The following is a 19,712-nucleotide window of genomic DNA, read 5'->3' as shown; positions in this document are numbered from 1 at the left end:
ATAGAAAAGATGTTGAGATTCTGGAAAGAGTGCAGAGAAGAGCCACACAGTTGATTAAGAGGCTGGAGGCTAGAACTTATAAACAATGGTTGCAGGAATTAGGTATGTCTAGTCTAGTGAAAAGAAGGACTAGGGGTGACATGATAGCAGATTCCAGTATTTAAGGGGCTACCATAAAGAAGAAAGGGTTTTCAAAGCACCAGAAGGCAAGGCAAGAAACAATGGATAGAAACTAAGCAAGGAGAGAAGCAACATGGAATTAAGGAGAAACTTCCTAACAGTGAAATCAATCAACCAGTGAGACAGGTTGCCTTCAAGAGTTGTGGATGCTCCAGCATTGGAGGCTTTTAAGAAGAGACTGGACAGCCATTTGTCTAAAGTGGCATAGGGTCTCCTGCTTGAGCAGGGGGTTAGACTATAAGATTTTCAATGCCTGTTCAACTCTGATGATGTTCTGTTTTTGACCAGCAAAGTCAATGGGGAAGCTAGAATCACTTAACTACTGTTTTACTTAACAGCTGCAGTGATAGCTATGACAAGAAAAATTATAAAATGGGGCAAAATTCACTTAACAACTGTCTCACTAAACAACCGAAATTTTGGGCTCAATTGTGGTCATAGGTTGAGGACATGTACACTGTTTCCTTCTGAGACCTAGGAATCTGAAACCAATGGAAACAAGATTTACATTTTGCTTTTGCAAAATGAAGCATAATCAGCTGATCATTATGGTATAAGAGGCCAGAAGATATAAAAAGTCTACTTAATTTACTTACACATTAAATCACTATCCTATCCTATCCTATCCTATCCTATCCTATCCTATCCTATCCTATCCTATCCTATCCTATCTCAACAGAAGAGGGGGAAAAAACCCAATGTATGTTCTTACATATTTGGCAATTCTTTTCGCCAGCACCCCAACAATGCCCTCTTGTGCAATTCGGATGACAAGGAGAACCTAAGGGGGAAAAAATACAGAATGTCTCTGAATATTATAAATATATTCATGCCAATTTTATGGAAAGCTCAAGTTTTCTAGGAAAGTTTTTTTTCACAAGTCAATAATAATTGTCAGTTTTGAAGTCACATTCTGGGCACTATGAATCCCAAACCCAGTATTTTACCAATTGCCAAATCTTTCATGCTTTGCTTTCATGTGGATCTCTAAGTATTACACTTGCATCCAACTAATCAGTGGTGTCATGTTTATTAATAGTTGAAAACTGGACCGTTTAAATACAATTATTTATTTACCAATACTATTTATTTAAAATTATTTATATGTGCTCTGCAATAAAGCTGAATATTGATTTCTAAGGGTAAGATTGAGTATCAGAAAAATAAGTGAAAGTTTACATCAAGGAAACAAATACATTTTGTTTGGGGATTTTTTCCTTCCAAATTTAAGATACATTTACATTTCTTTATCAAGAAATCAAATTATTTTAGTGTAATGCTGCTGGGAATTCTGGCAATGGTAATCTCAACACATTTGGAAGGTATCAATTTGGAATAGCTGTCAATTCTATTTCAATGAATTATTCCATATTATGAAGCATAAAAATAACTTTAACTTTCTGATTTACTATTGCTATAGAACAGCAAACTGTGAAGATATGCAAAGTTGCTAATGAGCATAAATGAGAACTGTAGTTTTATTTTTTATTACTTGAGTGTATGAGAAGAATATGACAAAAGAGAGGTAAATATATGCATACCATCCATATAATTATATACAAAATGTCTATCTAGTTATCTAGATAATTGCCTCTGCTGTTGCTTCGTGCAGATTTTCTAGGGAACCAGAGAATGAATGTCATGGACAATGTTGCACAATATGCTTAATAGTTTATATAGTGACACACAATCCAACAAGGGAATCTTTCCATCCCCATTGATACAGAGCAGAGGAACTTCTTCCAGTATCATACCTAATCCTGTTCTATTTTGTCCAAACAGAGCAAAGCCAGCCAAAACCAGGTGGTTTGGTGGAGGAAACACTAAGTCAATAAAGGAGAATATTTGTAGTTCAGGGTTGAAATGAGGGGTCTTTGATGCTCTCTGAGCTTGGTGCTTTCTTGCAAACATTTCCTTACCAAAGTGCTAAACTAGCATTGATGATGTTATCTGGTTTGAATAATAAAAGAAAACAACTGAACTCAGAGAGCACCAAGGATCACTAATGGTCAGGCCACAAGAAGATATCTTGGACCATTCTTCTCTCCAGGCGTTCAGGAATATGCAACATGCCAGAAATGATACACATTGTCTGGCAGAGTTGGACATCGACCATGTGAAAGTGGGCTTTCTTAAGACACATGCTGGCAAAATATTCAGCTGTGGAATAAACCAAAGCCAAGACTGCTGTTCATAGGGTGTTAGCATCAGCACTTCAGGATGTTTCAGCCAGAACTGTTGTACAAATACCACATACAAATGATAGTATAAAAATCTATTGTGAGAATCACAATAAGCCTTGGTGTTCTGTGCTTTGCCTCTTCTTTAGACCACAAGAAGTAGTAGCATAGCCCAAACAATGGGAAGTGAAAAATTCCAGTAGCAATGGTAAAACGTTTAATACAAAGAATTTGCATAGTGGGTTTTTAAAAAAATGATGATATATGGGGAAAAGATTATTATTTAGCATACATTTAGTGCAGAGAAAAAATAAATAATTAATAGACTATATAGTATGTTTTAAGATGCCTAGCATTTTAGGTCATATCAAATTTCATGTCAATTTCTGACCTGTTTTTCTATCCCAACAAAGAAAGAAGAAAAAAATAGAAAGTGATAATTTGTCAAAAAATGCAGTTCTGATTTGAAAAAAGATTGGTGAAACAGAAACAATGCATGAACAAATCATAAACATGTTTAATAGGGTCTAGGATAATTTGCTGTGGTCATCTCGCCATGGTTATCTTGTTGTGGCCGATTTGGCCCTGCCAACTCACTATGGGATTATTCAATACAGGATAGCTCAACATGAGATAAGTATACCATTATCTGCCACTTTTTTTTGAAATTATTTTAATTTTTGTTATTCACATTTTATTTTGTCCTTCCTTTAGCATCCTTTTTTAATGGTTCTATTCCACCTTTTCTTTGATATTATTGAAGGAATATCATTAAAGAAAGGATGCTAAAGAAGGGAAAAATGAAATGTAAATGACAAAAATTAAAATAATGTTGAAAAAACAGTGACAGATAACAGTACAGTTAATTCACATTGAATTATCCTGCACTGAATCGTCCCACAATGAGTTGTCCCATTCTGTGTTTAATATATAGTAATTATAATAATTAATAATTATTTTTTTAGTATTCATTAATTTAAATCCATGCTCAAATGCTTCTAAAGTTTGCCAAAGATAGTTTGATGTGTACAAACATGCATATGTGCATGCACACAAACACACAAACGCATACACACAGAGAGAAAGAAAGGGAGAGGGAGAGAGAGAAAAACATAAACATTTTTAAAAAGCAAGGTTACCAAATTTGATGCTAATTCTATATTACCTATTCCTAAAACTGTTTAAGAAATATTTATAATTTTGTTCTATTATCGAGAAACTAGCTGTTACAACATATTCACAAATGCCTAGAGAGAGACATACCCACAACTTAGAGGGCTGCCAAACATTATTCTAAAGCATATTCCTCACAGTAGGCTGCTCTTAGAGAGAAATTCATGTAGGAATTTTATATACAGTTCATATACAGTTTATAATTATATACAGTATTGACAGTATTCAGTACACTTCAGAAACACTTTTCTTAAAAAGAAAACCAGCAGAATAGAGGAGTCTGCTAAAATCAGAATATTTTTTCCAGAAAAGTTTAGAGGTATCAGAAATGAAGTTGTTTCCGCATTTCCACAGACTAAATAAAGGATATGATGTAATGGAACTACAGGTAATCCCTGAGTTGCAAGGATTCCCATAGCGAATGTTTGAAGTTACATAATAAGCACCTCCTAGTACTTATGGGCAAATCCCAAAATTACAAATATTGTGGCACCACTGCAGTTGTTCATCCTTATGAGCGACCGCAGTGGCACTGCAACATTCAACCTGGTTATTCCTGCCCTCCCCATGCCTGCCCCAGGTCTCAACCAGTGGTTCTCAACCTTCCTAATGCCGCAACCCTTTAATACAGTTCCTCGTGTAGTGGTGTCCCCCAACCCCCCATCCAGCTGGCCGGGGGGTATCAAAAACTTGACCCCCCCCAAAAGGAAAAATATGGGAAAGCATAGATAGTCCTCGACTTACAACAATTCACTTAGTGATTGTTTGAAGTTACAACAGCACTGAAAAAGTGAATTATGATCATTTTTCATACTTATGATTGTTGCAGCATCCCCAGGGTCATGTGATTTACATTCGGATGCTTGACAACTGATCCATACTTATGATGTTCACAGTGTCCCAGGGTCACGTAATCAATGGCCAGAGGGCTTGGCCAGCTGATCACTCAGGTTGCAGAGTGCCTGTGGGGGGAGGAATCTGTGGCTCTCTGGGATGGGACTGGGTGGGTGCCTGCCTTCCTTCCCTTCCTTCCCTTGTCCCTTCCTTCCTTCTTTCCTTCCTTTCCTTCACCTCCCTTAGTCTCTTCCTCCTTCCCTTCCTCTTTCCCATTGTCCCTTCCTTCTTTCCTTCCTTTCCTTCACCTCCCTTAGTCTCTTCCTCCTTCCCTTCCTCTTTCCCATTGTCCCTTCCATTCTTTCCTTCCTTTCCTTCCCCTCCCTTAGTCCCTTCCTTCTTTCCTTCCCTCTTTGTCCCTTCCTTCCTTCCCTCTCTCATTGTCCCTTCCTTCCCTCCCTCTTTGTCCCTTCCTTCCTCCCCCTCCATGCCCAGGAAGGGACAGGGGAGGGGGACAGGCTGCCAAAGGCAGAGGAGAGCTCCACCCAGCTCACTTGCTCAGCTTCGCCAGAAAACATGCCGCTTGCTAAATTAGCAGAAGCCCCAGGATCAGCGCCGGGCTGCAGCTGATTTGCGCTTCTGCTAAATTAGCAAGCGGCATGTTTTCTAGCAAAGCTCGAGCAAGTTCACTGGGCAGGAGCCAAGGAAAGCTGCTACAGCTGACTTGCTTTTGGCTGCTCTGCAGAAGTGCGGATCAGCTGTAGAGGTTTGCCCTGATCCTGGACAAGAGGAGAAGAAGGAAGGATGGAAGGGACAAGGGGAAAGAGGGAGGGAAGAAGGGACAAAGAGGGAGGTGAAGGAAAGAAAGGAAGGAAGGAAGGGACAATGGGAGAGGGAGGGAAGGAGGAAGAGACCAAGAGGGAGGGAAAGAAAGGAAGTTCCAGCCAGCAGAGGCTTGCAGGCTGGCTGCCAAGGAACAGAAGAGCACAAAACCAAGGAGAAGAAGGTGGCGGTTTCCTCCCAAAGGGGGCTCCTTTTCTCCACCCCTTCCCTGGGTTCGTGGGGAATTTCTCATCACCAACGCTGACAGGTGCTCTTTCGAGCCTGCCACAAGCTTTCTCACCCCCTTTGCTTCTCCCCCCACTTTGATGAGGATTGTGGCGCCCTTGGGAAGCCGATCGTGCTTTGAAGCTTAGGAGAGGAGGAGGAGTCCCTTCCTCCTTCCCTCCCTCTCTCCCTGTCAAGCCCCAGCAGGCTCGACATGAATGGGCAGAGGAGGAGTCGAGGACGGGCAGGGTGGCAAAGGAGACCGGCGGCCATTGCCAGACCTCCTGGCTGACAAGCACAAGTTCAGGGGTCGCCAGCTGACGGGCGCGGGAATTGGGTGCTACAGTAGCCTCCCCTTCGCTGACCTGCGTGCACAAGAAGAAGTCAATCCGGTTGCTGCACAATGAGTCTCTGGGGAGGGCGGGGCCTTGCTCTGTGCCTCGCTCTTCATGCGCCCCCTGCAGGGCACATTTGGTAAAATTCATGCAAACTGCTGCCAAGCAGCATATTTTCCAGAAACAAGTGAGATGGAGCGGAGGGGGGGGGGAGAGAAGACGGTTGACAAGCCCTGCCTAAGACCATTGGAAATATGTGTTTTCCGATGGTCTTAGGTGACCTCTGTGAAAGGCTCGTGTGACCCCCAAAAGGGTTGCGACCCACAGGTTGAGAACCACTGCCCTAGGTGCTAGGCCTTCAATAGTCACCCTACAAAGATCGAGATCCTTCGCTTCTTTGGCTGCTCAAGATCTTTGGTGTGTTCACAAAGAATGGAGGCCTAAAGTAACGCAAGATCACATGAGATGGTGTGAGATCTCACGCTACTATCTCATGTGATCTCATGTTACTTTATTGCTTCTGTTCTCTGCAACAGAGAAAGGAATTGAAGCCCGGGGACGCTTCTGCATGCCTCCAGAGGCTGGATCTGGGCATCAGAGGCCTTTTCCAGGCCTTTGTTGCCTGGATCTGAGGCCAGAGTATGCTTCTGCAGCCCTCCAGAGGTCCGATCCAGGTGCCAGAGGCCTTTTCCAGGCTGCTGCCACCCACATCTGAGGCCAGGAGACACCTCAGATCTGGGTTGCAGCGGCCTGGAAAAGACATCTGATGCCCTGCTCCAGCCTCTAGAGCAGTGGTTCTCAACCTGTGGGTCGGGACTCCATTTGGGATCGAACGACCATTTCACGGGGGTCGCCAAACAACACAATCCACCATTTCCCCCCCTTTTTCTTAGCTGTGCTAGTCCCTTTTATTCTATTGGCTTTTGAAAGCCAATAGAATAGACTCTCTTGAATAGAGTCTAATTCTATTGGCTTTCAAAAGCCAATAGGATATTGTCCAGGCTGTCTCTGCCCTGCTGAGCCTGCCAAAAGTCCCATTCTGCAAATGGTGCTGCACCAGTTGAGTAGTCCTCGACTTACGACCGGTTGAGTAGTCCTCGACTTACGACCGGTTGGGGGTCGCGGCATTAAAAAGGTTGAGAACCACTGCTCTAGAGGCATGCGGAAGCAACCCCCAGCTTCACTTCTGGGTGGTAGAAGCCTGGAAAAGGCCTCTGATACCTAGATACAGCATCTGGAGGCATGGAGAAGCATCCCCTAGCCTCAGATCTGGATGGCAGCAAGAACCGTGGCAGAGAGGAGATAGATCTTTTCAAGGTGAGTCCAGTGTGACATGAAGGGAGGGGGAAGCATGAAGTACATTAGTGGGTTGGGGACGCCTTGGGGGCCTGTTCTATCACTAGGCCCTCCATGGCCTTCCACACCCTGAGATACCTCATGTTCACTTAACGGGCCACATGCATTTTAACAAACAGGCAGTGATCTCGTTCAAGGTACAAAATTCACTCCTATGAGTTTTTAGTTAGGAATGGAATGCACAGGCTCCATTATATTTGTAACTTGAAGACTATCTGTATTTAGATACTGCAAAGTTGTTACCTAAAAAAGCTAACTGTTAAGTTATTCGTATATTAGATAATCCAGAATCCTGTGTGAAAAATGACTTAAGACCAAAATGTTTCCATCTCCAAAATACATAATCTGATGCAGATAATCTGATATAAGCTGAAGAAGCTGCATCAGTCACACATCCCAAATTTACCTGCTGTGAACATCTCAGCCATGCCCTAGTAGCACTAATGGAAATCACTTTTCTATGTACATTTATGACTTTATACCAATAAACAACATAAAATGTGTTTTAAAATACTTACTCTTCCTCATTTTTTCCTGCTCTATACAAAAACATCTGGGATGCAGGTTGACAAGAGCTTAAATTGATTTAAAGAATAACTTTATGCTTTATTTAAGTTAAAGTTTAATACTGCTGAAAATTATAAAGGATTAATACCCTGCTCTTAAGGTTAGCTGTCAAATATAGAGTGAAAGAAAATAAACAATTTTAACTGTAAATCCTAAACAATACATGTCTGTATATATTTTTGTACTCAAATACATTTTATTTTCCAGTACAATAAAAGTGTAAATTAGTCCTTTCGTATCCTAAAAATATTGCAAGGTATATACTAAATGTAGTTTCAGAAGGCAAATAAATCACTAAATATTGTTTAAAAACAGTTTATTTATTTTTCTATTGGGCAAACATCTATTGCAGTTACATGAAGTAACTGCACTGTTTGTTTAGAATTAGTTTAGTAAAATTCATGAATTGAATGTCTTCTGTGCACACTTACAGGATATGTGAGATTCTGTTAATCCCTTTGTTTTTTCACTGGTGTCAAACTGTACAAAACTCTGAATATTATTTTTATCAAAAATGTCATCCCACAGAACATTTTCCATGTTGCAGAGGTAAGGATTACTCCTGAACTTTACTCCTCCATTTAGAATTTCTGTCAAAAGAAATTAGGATAATGAAAGAGATTAATACACATGGTTTGATTTTTGTATTTTAAAAATTACACAAGGGTAATCATTTCAATTGATTTTGATGAAATATCATTCATGAGTTAGCAAAATCTAACTAAATAACATAAATTTGAGATATATAAAGAATATAGAAAATGCAAAAAAAAAATACTAAAAGTAAGCAAGCAGATAGGTACTATACATATATACATTTACCATATATATAGAATGCCATCATTTTATATCTATGACTATTGAGGTAAAATATAAAATCATTCAAATTTGGTAGAATTACTCCGTCCTCTGATATTTCATTATTTTAACTGTATCTATATGTTTTTTTCCAATGTACCAGTTAATTACATGTTAGCTATTATGTTATCTAGACAATGTCGATTAATTATGATTTTAGCTGCAAAAATTAAATAGATGAGTTTCCTCTTTATGGAGATTCTCAGTCATCCAGGTCATGGTTGTCCCAAAGATACTTTTTCAAAAGGTAACTGGACTTCATTTTTCCTTTGTTTTCCTAAGGAAAAACAAAGTCCATTTGTCTTTTGAAAACATGCCTTTGGGACAGATGAGTTCCCTGTTTTTAAGCTTGAAGTTTACTCCTGTAAATCAGAGTTCCCCAACCTTTTTGGCACCAGAGACCGGTTTCATGGAAGACAATTTTTCCATGGCCCGGGGAGGGGAGAGAGGGGGGAAAGTTTCAGGATGATTTAAGTGCGTTATATTTATTCTAAATTTTCTAAATAAACACACAAATAAATAATGCACTTTATTTCTATTATAATTAGATTGTATTAAATTAGACCAGTGACTTTCTACTTCTAAGAAAGTGGGAAAGAAAAGACACAATTCTAAACTCAGCATTCCAGCAAAACAAACCAAAGACCCTGCACGTTGAGGAAATGCTGAGAAAACCATTCAGAGAGAGAGAGAGAGAGAGAGAGAGAGAGAGAGAGAGAGAGAGACCAAACCAACTCGACACTGCGCAAGCCCAGCAGCCTTGGAAAAGGTGCAAAGGTGCTTAAGGGGAAATGTAGCTTCTCCCCTCTCCCTCCCCCATTGCAAGCCTGGTAGGAGCGCTCGTGGCTTGCAAAATTGAGAGGTGCATAAAGAAAGGAGCATGAACACACGCGCGCGCGTGCGCGCGCGCACACACACACACACACACAAATACGCACACCAAATTAAACCACAAAAAGCAGGCAGGAATTTGCCAAAACATGAGGCACCTGGAGCAGCATCAAAACAAAAGCAAAAAACTCAGCAGTCTTAGAAAAGGTGCAAACAAGAGAGAGAGAGAGATTCCCTTGAAGACGTAGTACTTAAACTAAAAGGTAGCTTCTCCCTTTGCCTATTTGCACCCTGAGAAAGCACCCTCACAAACACATACCTTGGGGGGAGGATCTCCCTCCAACAAAGTTTTGGGGAAGCTCCCAGTTGCTAGCACGCACTTGTCTTGCAAACTTGGAGACTTGCATGAAGTGAGCATGAGCCCAGCTGGGGTGTCAGGAGGGGGAGAGAAGAAAAGTGAGGAAGAAGAGGAGGAAGAAAAAGTAGCAGGAGGAAGAGGAAACAGGAAGAGAAGGAAGGATGTGGAGCTCAGATGTTGCAAGTGAGTTGCAAGCGCAGTCGCTGGAGAACCTTTGCACTGAGCAAGATGGCTTATGGCCTGCCACTTTTCCGCCCCTTCCCAGACCCCTGCAGAGTCACCACAGGCCTCCATCTGTGTGGCCTGGTTCCTAACTGACCAAGGCCTCGTACCGGTCCTTGGACTGGGGATTGGGGACCCCTGCTGTAAATAAAAGGGGGGGTCTTTTATTTACAGCAGGGGTCTTAGGCCCCAAAGTAATGTATCCTCAGTTATTTTAGCTTTGTAGCTTTCTTTGTTGCCTGCCATTCTGTTGGGAGGAGGGAGCTTTTGGGGATGCTTTCACTGTCCATTTTATTGCCTTATTGCCTTTCCCCCAGGGATGGAATGTCTCACCCTTATCTGAGAGATGGTTTGTGCTTGGAGCCAGAAGAAATTGAAAGTGAGAGAGACCTTGAAGAGCCTGCCAAAAAGACCCATTACCAAAAGACGATGCCACCTGTGGATTGGCTTGGATTCAAATGAACACTGTGACACTGGGGGGGGGAGGAGTATTGAATGCTACTTTTAATATATCGCTTTGCGGTTTTTTATCTCAGATCTCACTTTGATTCCCTGCTATCATAGCCCCTAATAAAAGTTTCCTTTTGAGACAATGCTTTCTTGGGTGGCTTACCTGAGGTAGGTCCTTACATAAGATCTCGCCTTATATAAGCATTGTTTCAAGATGTTTGAAGCTAAAAGATGCTGTAAGATGCAACAAAGCTAAAATAAATGAGTATACATTATTTTGGGGCCTGACAGCTAGAGAGCACTGAATGCTTTGTTTAGTAATGGTATTTATCTCTCCCCAAATTTTATATACAAAGGGTAAAATTTTATTACATGACCACCACAAATGAAAGAATGACCATTTTAATTTCTAATTTCTGAAATTTTCAGTCAATACTATTTTAATTAAAAATTGATCAGATTAGACTGATATTGAGGGGAATAGAGAATGAACCTTATACATTTTAGGACATGATTGAACAGAATATTCTTTTTAAAAATATTTTGAAGCCTAGTTTCACACAATTGCCCCGCACTATTTGAAGAATGTATTATTTTTACTGTTTATTGGCATGATCACATGACCACATAATGTTGCTCACACCTTAGGTTTTTTTTGCCATATGCTGGCATAACATATTGAGGCAGGAACCATCGCATCATTGGACTCTGTCTCAATATTTGAACTGATTATTTGAAGAGATTCTAAGAAAATTGGCTATAAATTCTATAAAATTTGGTGAAACGTGTATTAAACTACATGTTCTTTACAGTTATTTAAAATACTGACTTTTCCAGCACAAAATGTTTTCCAGAAACCAAAGTGCTATTTAATAATTAGCTTAGCCAAATGATTCACAGATTGGTAACTTGCAGAACGTATTTATGCATTTGTATAATGAACTTCATATGAGCATGTCTAAGAGACTCCTGGATCAGAAGTTACAAGTAGGTTAATGACTGAAGTTGCCTTACTATGCCTATTTCATACCCACTCAACAATGATTTTCAAGCTTCTACAAATCATGATTGAAAGTTTTGCTTTGACTGTATAATTTTTTTTAATGTGAACATCTGTGACCAACCTCTCCAATCACATCAGCTATCTCTAAAAATAAAGTTTCTTTATAAATCTAGTTCTTGGCAAAGCCATTCATGAGTATCAATCTAGTAGAACGACCTCTTTATTATACTATACATAGTTTTAATATGACCGGTTTCTATTGTTTTATTTATTATTGTGGCTTTCTCCAGTCATCAGTGTCCCTTCAATGTTTTCTCAATTGTCTATTTAAATCTTGAAATTTGGTATTTAAACCACTACACTACACTTGATCTTAGCCACAAGGCTGAGAAGCGATTTAAACTACTGTAAATCACTTTGGGAATTTTCACAAATATTCTAATGATAATAACAATAAATTGCTATTAAAAATTCCTTATTTGATTGTATTTGTACTACAGATTTGTAGCTCCTTCCATTTCTTATAAAAAGAATTAATGCACATATATCTATCTTGTCAGTCCACAGTTGTGTCCTGCTATTCTGTTGAAGGGGGAAGGACGTTGGCAATTCTGGGATGCCTTCACTTTGCTGTGATGCCTCACTTTGGGAATTAAGGATGGGTATTGTCTTTGGAGAAAGGGCAGGTCCCTCCCAGCCAGTTCCCAAGGCTGTCATGTCCTGAGAATGACCTGTTATCTACCCAGCACCTCAGTGTTCTCAAAATATCTTCATGATATCACATTGGCTGCCGGTGGACTGGTCAGGATATTGGGACTTGGGGAAAATGAAAGAATTGCTTTGTGTTTTGCATGGGATCTTCAGATTCACTTGATTTTCTGCAACCACTTTCTCTTGATAAAAGTTCTTTTGATTCAAGTCAATCAATTCAAGAGCTTTATTTTCCTGAGGGATCAGCTGGGCAGGTCCTTATATTAGGCAGAATCTGCAAACTCAGTCAACCTGAAGAAGTGGATAGCCCTACCGTGTGGACCATGCAATGATGTCAGCTAAAGGCAGTGACCAGGAGGAAGCTGAGTGCTGGGGGGAAGCCTCATCCATGGCTCCCCCTGGGTTGGACCTCTCTGAGTGGATGGAGGAGGTCCCTGGCCTGGGGGATTCATCGAGATTCGGGTGGTCCATAGGGGTCAACAAGAAAAATGAATGGGAAGGGAGAGCCAAAGGGGTGACTCTCATCTGTGGCAGTTGCAGTGGCCAACAATGTGAGCAGCAATTGGAGCTGGAGAAGCTCAAGGACGAGGAGGAAGGCGGAGAACCAACCAACACGCCAACCAACTGATGAAGCAAATCATGTGGTTCATGATGGATGTCTTCTAGATCCTCAAGGCATGTGAATCCCATGCCAAAGATGCTGTCAGCAAGATTCGCCATGCCCAAGAGGAGGAAAATGATGGGAAAGCATTGCTGCTAGACAACACAGTGGGAATTTTGGCAACTCCAGCAGGTGCTACTGTGGATATTGGCACGGCACTGACAGAAGCCAGCAGGGCTAACACTCTGAGGGATGGTCCAGAAAGAACCAGAAGTCACAAGACCCCATCCATTGGTGTGAAGTTTGACAGGGACTTTCTGCAACTGGCATTCCTCCTGGCCCATGTCCTAATTTATATGCAGGAGAATGGTCCAGAAATGCCTACTGAAGTCACCAAGGTGAGGAGTGTCATCCTGGTACTTGAAAGAGCCACTGCCCACTGGTTGGTGATGTTGCACAACACGAATGCTCCAGAACTGAGGAACTTTGATTGCTTTATGTTGGCACTTTGTCGGTGGTTTGAGGACCTCCTGGCTGATGGCAGGGTAAGAGACTACATAAAAACCATGCAGCAAGGCTGTTGAGGTGTGGCTAAATAATTCTGTGACCTGGCTTGCTGAAAGACATCCTCATTAGCTATTTCAAGGCAATATTCCAGTTTGCAACGTTAGCGGTTGTATAAAGAGAGTCATCTTTTCGCCGGCCGATTTTTCTTCACCGGTAGACCCTGAAAAGGGTTGAAAGTCATCCTGGAGGGGCGACCACTGATGAGGAAGCTTCTCATCAACTGCGGGAGGGCAGCAGCTCCTCCCGCGGCTCAAGTTACTCCTTAGGGCTGATGAAGCAAAGATCGCCCAGTAAGATGGCCGATCACACAGCCGCACCAGCTGAAAGTCACAAGAACATCTAAGCGTAAAGAACCACCGTGGTTGATCCGGGTGAGACCTTTTCTTTCCTCTCTTTACCCTATTTTTTCCTCTTTTTTTCCTGTAAAAAGCCTTTTTGGAATTATTTCCCTGTTTTGAGAGAGTGGCATTCATCAATGTGGGAAGAGAAGCTTTGAACAAAATGAAAGAATAATTAATTTTATTGACTATTTTTACTTCTATTTTCTCTGGGGTCCCGAAAAAATTCTTATTATTGAATTTCATTATTTGATCTTGTTCAGTGGTTCTCAACCTGTGGGGCGCGACCCCATTTGGGGTCGAACAACCATTTCATGGGGGTTGCTTTTCCTTAGCTGTGCTATTCCCTTTTATTCTATTGGCTTTTGAAAGCCAATAGAATAGACTCTCTTGAATAGAGTCTAATTCTATTGGCTTTCAAAAGCCAATAGGAATTGTCCAGGCTGTCTCTGCCCTGCTGAGCCTGCCAAAAGTCCCAGTCTGCAAACGGTGCTGCAAGTTGTCTGCAGCGAAAACGAGCTGTCTGGAAGTTTCCACTCCTCCCTGCTGAGCGATTACTAAAAATGTAAGTAAAAGAGGGCCAGGGGTGGGAGGTGGGAGGCCGGCGGGTGCAGGGAGGGTTGCTGGCGCGTGTGGGGCCCGGCAGGTGCCTTACCTCCCTTGCGCTGGGCCAGCTGGTGGCCCAGCCGGTGGTCAGCCTGTGCCATCTCTGCCTCTTGCCAGCTATGCCTTGGCCGGCACAGGGGGCAGCTCCATGTATGCACAGCGCTCCCGGACAGGGAAAGTCCTTGACTTATGACTGGTTGGTTAGTCCTCGACTTACGACCGGTTGGGTAGTCCTCGACTTATGACCGGTTGGGGGGGTCGCAGCATTAAAAAGGTTGAGAAGCACTGATCTAGTTCATATGTGGAGAATATTATTTTTTCCTAACTTTTTTTTAATGTTATTTTTGGTATCTGGGAAAAGATTGTACAATCTAACTTCACCTTGTGGTGAAATTTAAAACTGCAACTACCTTCTCTTGTTTGATGCTGAGGTTGGTTTTGACCTTCAAATCATCACAAAAGGGAAAAGATAAAGAAGTTGAAACAGCTGCTAGAAACTGTGGGGGTGGACATTGGCTAACTGTTATCAAATATAGCCTCCACTAAAAGATAAAAGGATTGCTTCTAGCCACTATGGAAATGGAGAAACTCTATTTACAACTTAACTGTAAACTTATACTGGAAAAAATTCACAAAGCCACTGAGCAAGTGTGCACTAAAATAAAAGATTACTACAGAAATAAAAAGCAGAAACCCTATTTTAAATTTACAAACTGATCTCCAGATTTCATCTGACTAAAAAACCACAGAAGAGGAATTAATCAACACCAGAGGATTTTAAGTCATTTTACACACAACTAATTGAGATTTTTGATGACCAAAACGTAACTTTAACTAAGCTATATACAACTTCAAAAGCAACAAGAATTGATGCACAATTACGATTTATTGAGAACTATGACAACTTTCATAATTAACTATTAATTATAAAATTGGACATAACAGAGTGTCTTACTCAGCAGAATCAAACATTGAGACTTGAATCTTTAAAGCAACAAGGGATTAATTACAGTCAGCTTCCCTAAACAGAAGATGGGATGCCTTTGTTTGATCCAAATGATATTACGAGGAACAAAGAGAGACTAATTTCTTGATATAAAAGCATTGTTATTGAAACGTGCTTGGCACAAAAAGAAAGCCAGAATAAGACTTAAAAAGGAGTTTTAAAATTGTATGTAATGGATTAAAAAGGCTTTTTAGACACGGATTGATCTAAGATTTAAGACTCAGACTTATAACCGAGAGGAATTTTTTTTTGCTTAGTAGAATATATACTGTATGTGAAATAGAGTAAGATTGTATTTTTTGAATTAATATGTTTATTTTATGTATGATAATTATTCTGTAATGGAATGAGAATAAGAAAATATTGTGCTAATAGGAAACATGGTATTAATAAATGAGGAGCTAGTAGAAAAAGAATAGAATATATTTAAGAAATGTTTTCTTTTTCTTTCTTTTTTCTTTTTAATATTATAATTATTATGTTATGAAAAGAGGAAAATTGGGGATACCCGAAGCATAAATAGTAGGCCTATGTATGGTTAAACTGAAATATGGTAACTGGAATCTTGTAAAGCTTAAATACAGGATTGGGATTTATATAGTTAAATTATTGATAATTTTATTGATTGATTGAATTTTATTAAAAATATTTTAATCTGAATATGGTATATGATTTGTAGGAATTAGAGAGGGATTCTTTAACGAGTTAACCTGAGTTATATATAAATGTTTTGTTTTTTTGGATAATTGATTACCCAATCACCACATTGTTTCTTAAGCACTTTGTTATAAAAATTGAAAAAATAAAACTTGTTTTTTAAAAAAAGGACACTGAAAGCTATGTGGCAAGTTGCCCCATATGTGCTTCAGTGAAGCAGCAGCAAGGGAAAACACTGGGATTCCTTCAAACAGTAGTGGAGTTGTCAGCTCATGGAGAGAAATCTCCATGGATTTCATAGTAGAACTCCCTGAGTTCTTTGGGTGATAACCGACTTGTTCTCTAAACAGGTGCACTTTGTCCCGTGTCAAAAGATCCCATCAGCATGGTCACTGGCCAAACTGTTTGTACAGCATGTGTACTGACTACATGGTGCACCCCAATGCATCATTTCTGACAGAGGTGTGCAGTTCACTTCCATGTTCTAGCGAGCATTCTTGGGCCTCTTTAGTATCGACCAAGGGCTTAGCTCCAGTCACCACCCTCAAACGAATGGGGGGTGCAAACGCACAACTCAGTCTTGGAAAATACTGTAGATATTATATTAGCTATCAACAAGATAACTAGGCTGACCTACAATCTTTTCCAGATGTGGCATGCAATAACTCATTTCATTCTAGTAATGGATTTACCTCTTCCCAAGTAGCTACAGGACAAGACTTTAACACAATTCCCAAGTTACCACCAAGTGAACCCCCAGTGTCCTTCTTAAAGGAATGGGTCATTCAACTGCGCAATACGTGGCCTGTTGTGAGGAAATCCCTAGAGATGGTTCATGATGTTTATAAAAAGCAAGCTGACAAGAAATACATGGAATCAAAAGCCTTTAACATTGCGATTGTATTTATCTATCTGCTACCTGCAGTCCCTGCAACTATCAAAAAAGCTAGGGCCCAAATACATGGGACCTTTCCCCATAAAGCACATCATAAATACAGTAACTTGGAATTAGATCTGCCAAAGTCCCTTTGGACAGTTTACCCTGTGTTTCACTGCAGCTTATTAAAACCCGAGGTTACCTCCCCCCTTAGGTCTGAATGGACACAACCTTGCGAACCATTAATGATTAAAGGTGAGTAACATTTTAAAGTTCATAGTATATTAGATTCCCATAAAGATCAGGGGAAAGTTCAATATTTGATAGCCTGAAATTTTTTTCCTATCTCCCAAAATGAATGGATTGACTGTCACTATGTTAGAGTTCCTAGCCTTCTTTAAATATTTTCATAACCAATCCTCTGATAAGCCTAAATGAAATCTTTCTTTTAATTTTCTTCTCTCCTTGTTTGTTTTATTTTCTTCTACAGGACTAACTTTGCTGTTCAGGGGGACAGCATGTCAGGTCCACAGATGTGTACTGCCATTCTGTTGGAGGGGGAGGGACATTGGCAATTCTGGGATGCTTTCGCTTTGCTGTAACACTTGGGAATTAGGGAGGGCGTACTGTCTTCAGGAACATGGCAGACTCCCTCCCAACTGGTTCCAGCCTTGCTCCAAGGCTGTCATGCCCTGAGAGTGACCTGTTATCTGCCTAGCACATCAGCAATTTCAAAACATGTTTGCAGCATCACATTGGCTGCCAGTGGACTGGTCAGAGGTTGGGACTTGGAAGAAATAAAAGAATTGCTTTGTGCTTTGCATGGGACTTTCAGATTCCACCTGACTTTTCTATAACTACTTTATCTCTGTAAAAGTTCTTTTGATTCAAGTCAATGGATTCAAATGTCTTACTTTCCTGAGGGATCAGCTGGGATAGGTCCTTACATGCTCATCCTGTCACAAGGCAACTCTTAAATGGTTTGCACAGAATCAAAACCATTCTTTCAAAAGTATAGATTGCAGTATTATGCTTACTAACATTCAATATTAAATATTCAAAAATGTTTTATTAATAATATAAGCATTTGTTAAATGTTTATTCTTTCCCTTTTAAATTTCTCACCTGCCAAGCGTCTTAATGGTAGCTCTTCAAGTCCCTTCGTACCATTGTGATTTAATAAAATTGCTAGTGCAGCATTTTCATAAAGTATGTTCCCTCGTATTATCTGGAGATTCTCCAAAGGAATAGTTTTCACTGCATTCATTGCTATAACCACATAGCCAGCCACTTCTTTTATACTCTGGAAGATATGGAAGACAAAGATATACAAAATAAAGACAGAGACTAAAGCAAATTCTTTCCTTGGCTTTACATTTGCTAAGTATTTTTAGAAGCACCTCCCCAAATAAGTAAGATGCAAATTAAGTAATTTCCATATAGCATTCATAAATTCAATATAACTTATTAAGATTTACAAGGATAAATTCCAGAAATATAAGATAATGTTTATCTACTCTGTTTATATAGCTGGGACTATATAAGATATATAGCTAAAACAACAAATAATCTTACAGAAATAAAACACAATTAAAGACATAAATAACCAAAATATATTAAACCAGATAAGCTCAAAATAAATTCTGTTCCAGTTCCTAGACGAAACATTAGACTTCAAAATCTTAAAATAAGCAGGCTGTGTTGGGGCCATATGGAGCAAGGAAATTGAAAGGGGGAATGGCATTCCACATCTCTTGGATACCACCAAATGCCATTAATCTATGGGACCCAAGAATGCCAACTTATTAAAAAGGCAGAAATAATTGGAAATAGATGAGTTGCAAATGACCAACGCCTGTGTCATGAAGGGCTTTCAACACCAGTTCCTTGAATTGCACCTGAAAAGCGAGTGAAGTTTGCAAAGTAGCAGCATTATGGGGACACACAGAGGTATGCCTCATTATTGTATTCTAAATGAGTTATAGTGACCTCTTACCAATTCATATTGACCAGAGTCAATCCAAAAGGAAGTCATTTGTTCTTTGGAAGGACAGATACTGAAGCTGAAGTTCAAATACTTTAGCTACCAAATGAACTTTGGCCATCAAATGAGAAGAAAGGACTCATTGAAAAAGACTCTGATTTTGAGAAAGATTGAAGGGAAAAGGAGAAGGGGATGGCAGAGGATGAGATGGTTAGATAGTGTCATTGATGCAATGAACATGTATTTGGGCAAACTCCAGTGGAGGACAGAGAGGCCTGGCATGCTATGCTCCATGAGGTCATGAAGAGTCAGACATAACTTACCCACTGAACAACAACTAATCATAGGAAACGATACAATGGAAGTAAGAGCTTGCTTGAAATGCAGATTTCTCATTGATTGTAATCTCTTGAGTAAATTTAATATAACAAAAAACCTGAGTTCCCCTTGTATTATTTAGAGCTCCCAAAGTTAGCTCCAAGAATGAATGAGGGTGCAGACAAACTGCATGTAGAACATTAGAATGTAACAGAATGATATGTTAGGGGTGGAAAATAGGACTTTAATGTTTTGGAACAAAATATCCATAATATAAAACTGATTCCTAATCCAGATACATATTGCTCTTTTCAAAGGCAAGTAAAGGCATTAAGGTTCTCTTCATCTCCCATTCACATTAGAACAATGTAATTCATTTTACAAACCTTCAGAAAAGTAAGGTTATAGTTGTAATCCACATAAGTGATTTCCAGATTGCCAAGCACTATTTCACAGTTCTCATACATCCTCTTAAGGTTGTTATAGTGGTCATCCACACTTGCAAGTTGAGTTAGCTTATTGCTTGTTCCTTGACAAACTGAACAAAGAATAAACATACAATAAACATGAAAATCCGCATGCAAAGCAAGTAAACTATGTGCAGAATATGTTTTTTCCTAATTATGTCAATATAGAGTTTCTCACTGAAATTA

The 19,712-nt window shown here is 40.0% G+C and overlaps 1 protein-coding gene across 4 annotated transcripts in view; it reads right to left on the bottom strand.

The window, feature by feature from the left end:
• The window catches only part of EGFR (epidermal growth factor receptor), a 220,957-nt gene that overhangs the window by 75,485 nt on the left and 125,760 nt on the right, over window positions 1–19,712 (bottom strand). For all 4 annotated transcript variants that reach the window (XR_005555968.1, XR_005555969.1, XM_039336678.1 and 1 more), the window contains exons 2-5: window positions 19,446–19,597; window positions 17,883–18,060; window positions 8,104–8,262; window positions 893–961 (exon numbers count right to left, since the gene is read on the bottom strand). Coding sequence is in view for 2 of the 4 variants with exons in the window: in XM_039336678.1 (XP_039192612.1) it covers window positions 893–961; window positions 8,104–8,262; window positions 17,883–18,060; window positions 19,446–19,597 (558 nt within the window). In the remaining 2 variants the exon portion in view is untranslated. The remainder of the gene's footprint in view (window positions 1–892; window positions 962–8,103; window positions 8,263–17,882; window positions 18,061–19,445; window positions 19,598–19,712) is intronic.

The sequence above is a fragment of the Crotalus tigris genome, unplaced genomic scaffold, assembly GCF_016545835.1.
Source record: "Crotalus tigris isolate CLP2741 ecotype Arizona unplaced genomic scaffold, ASM1654583v1 scf7180000017666.379230911805:20528666, whole genome shotgun sequence".
NCBI classification, from domain to species: Eukaryota; Metazoa; Chordata; class Lepidosauria; order Squamata; family Viperidae; genus Crotalus; species Crotalus tigris.
This window is presented reverse-complemented; position numbering and strand designations above follow the sequence as displayed.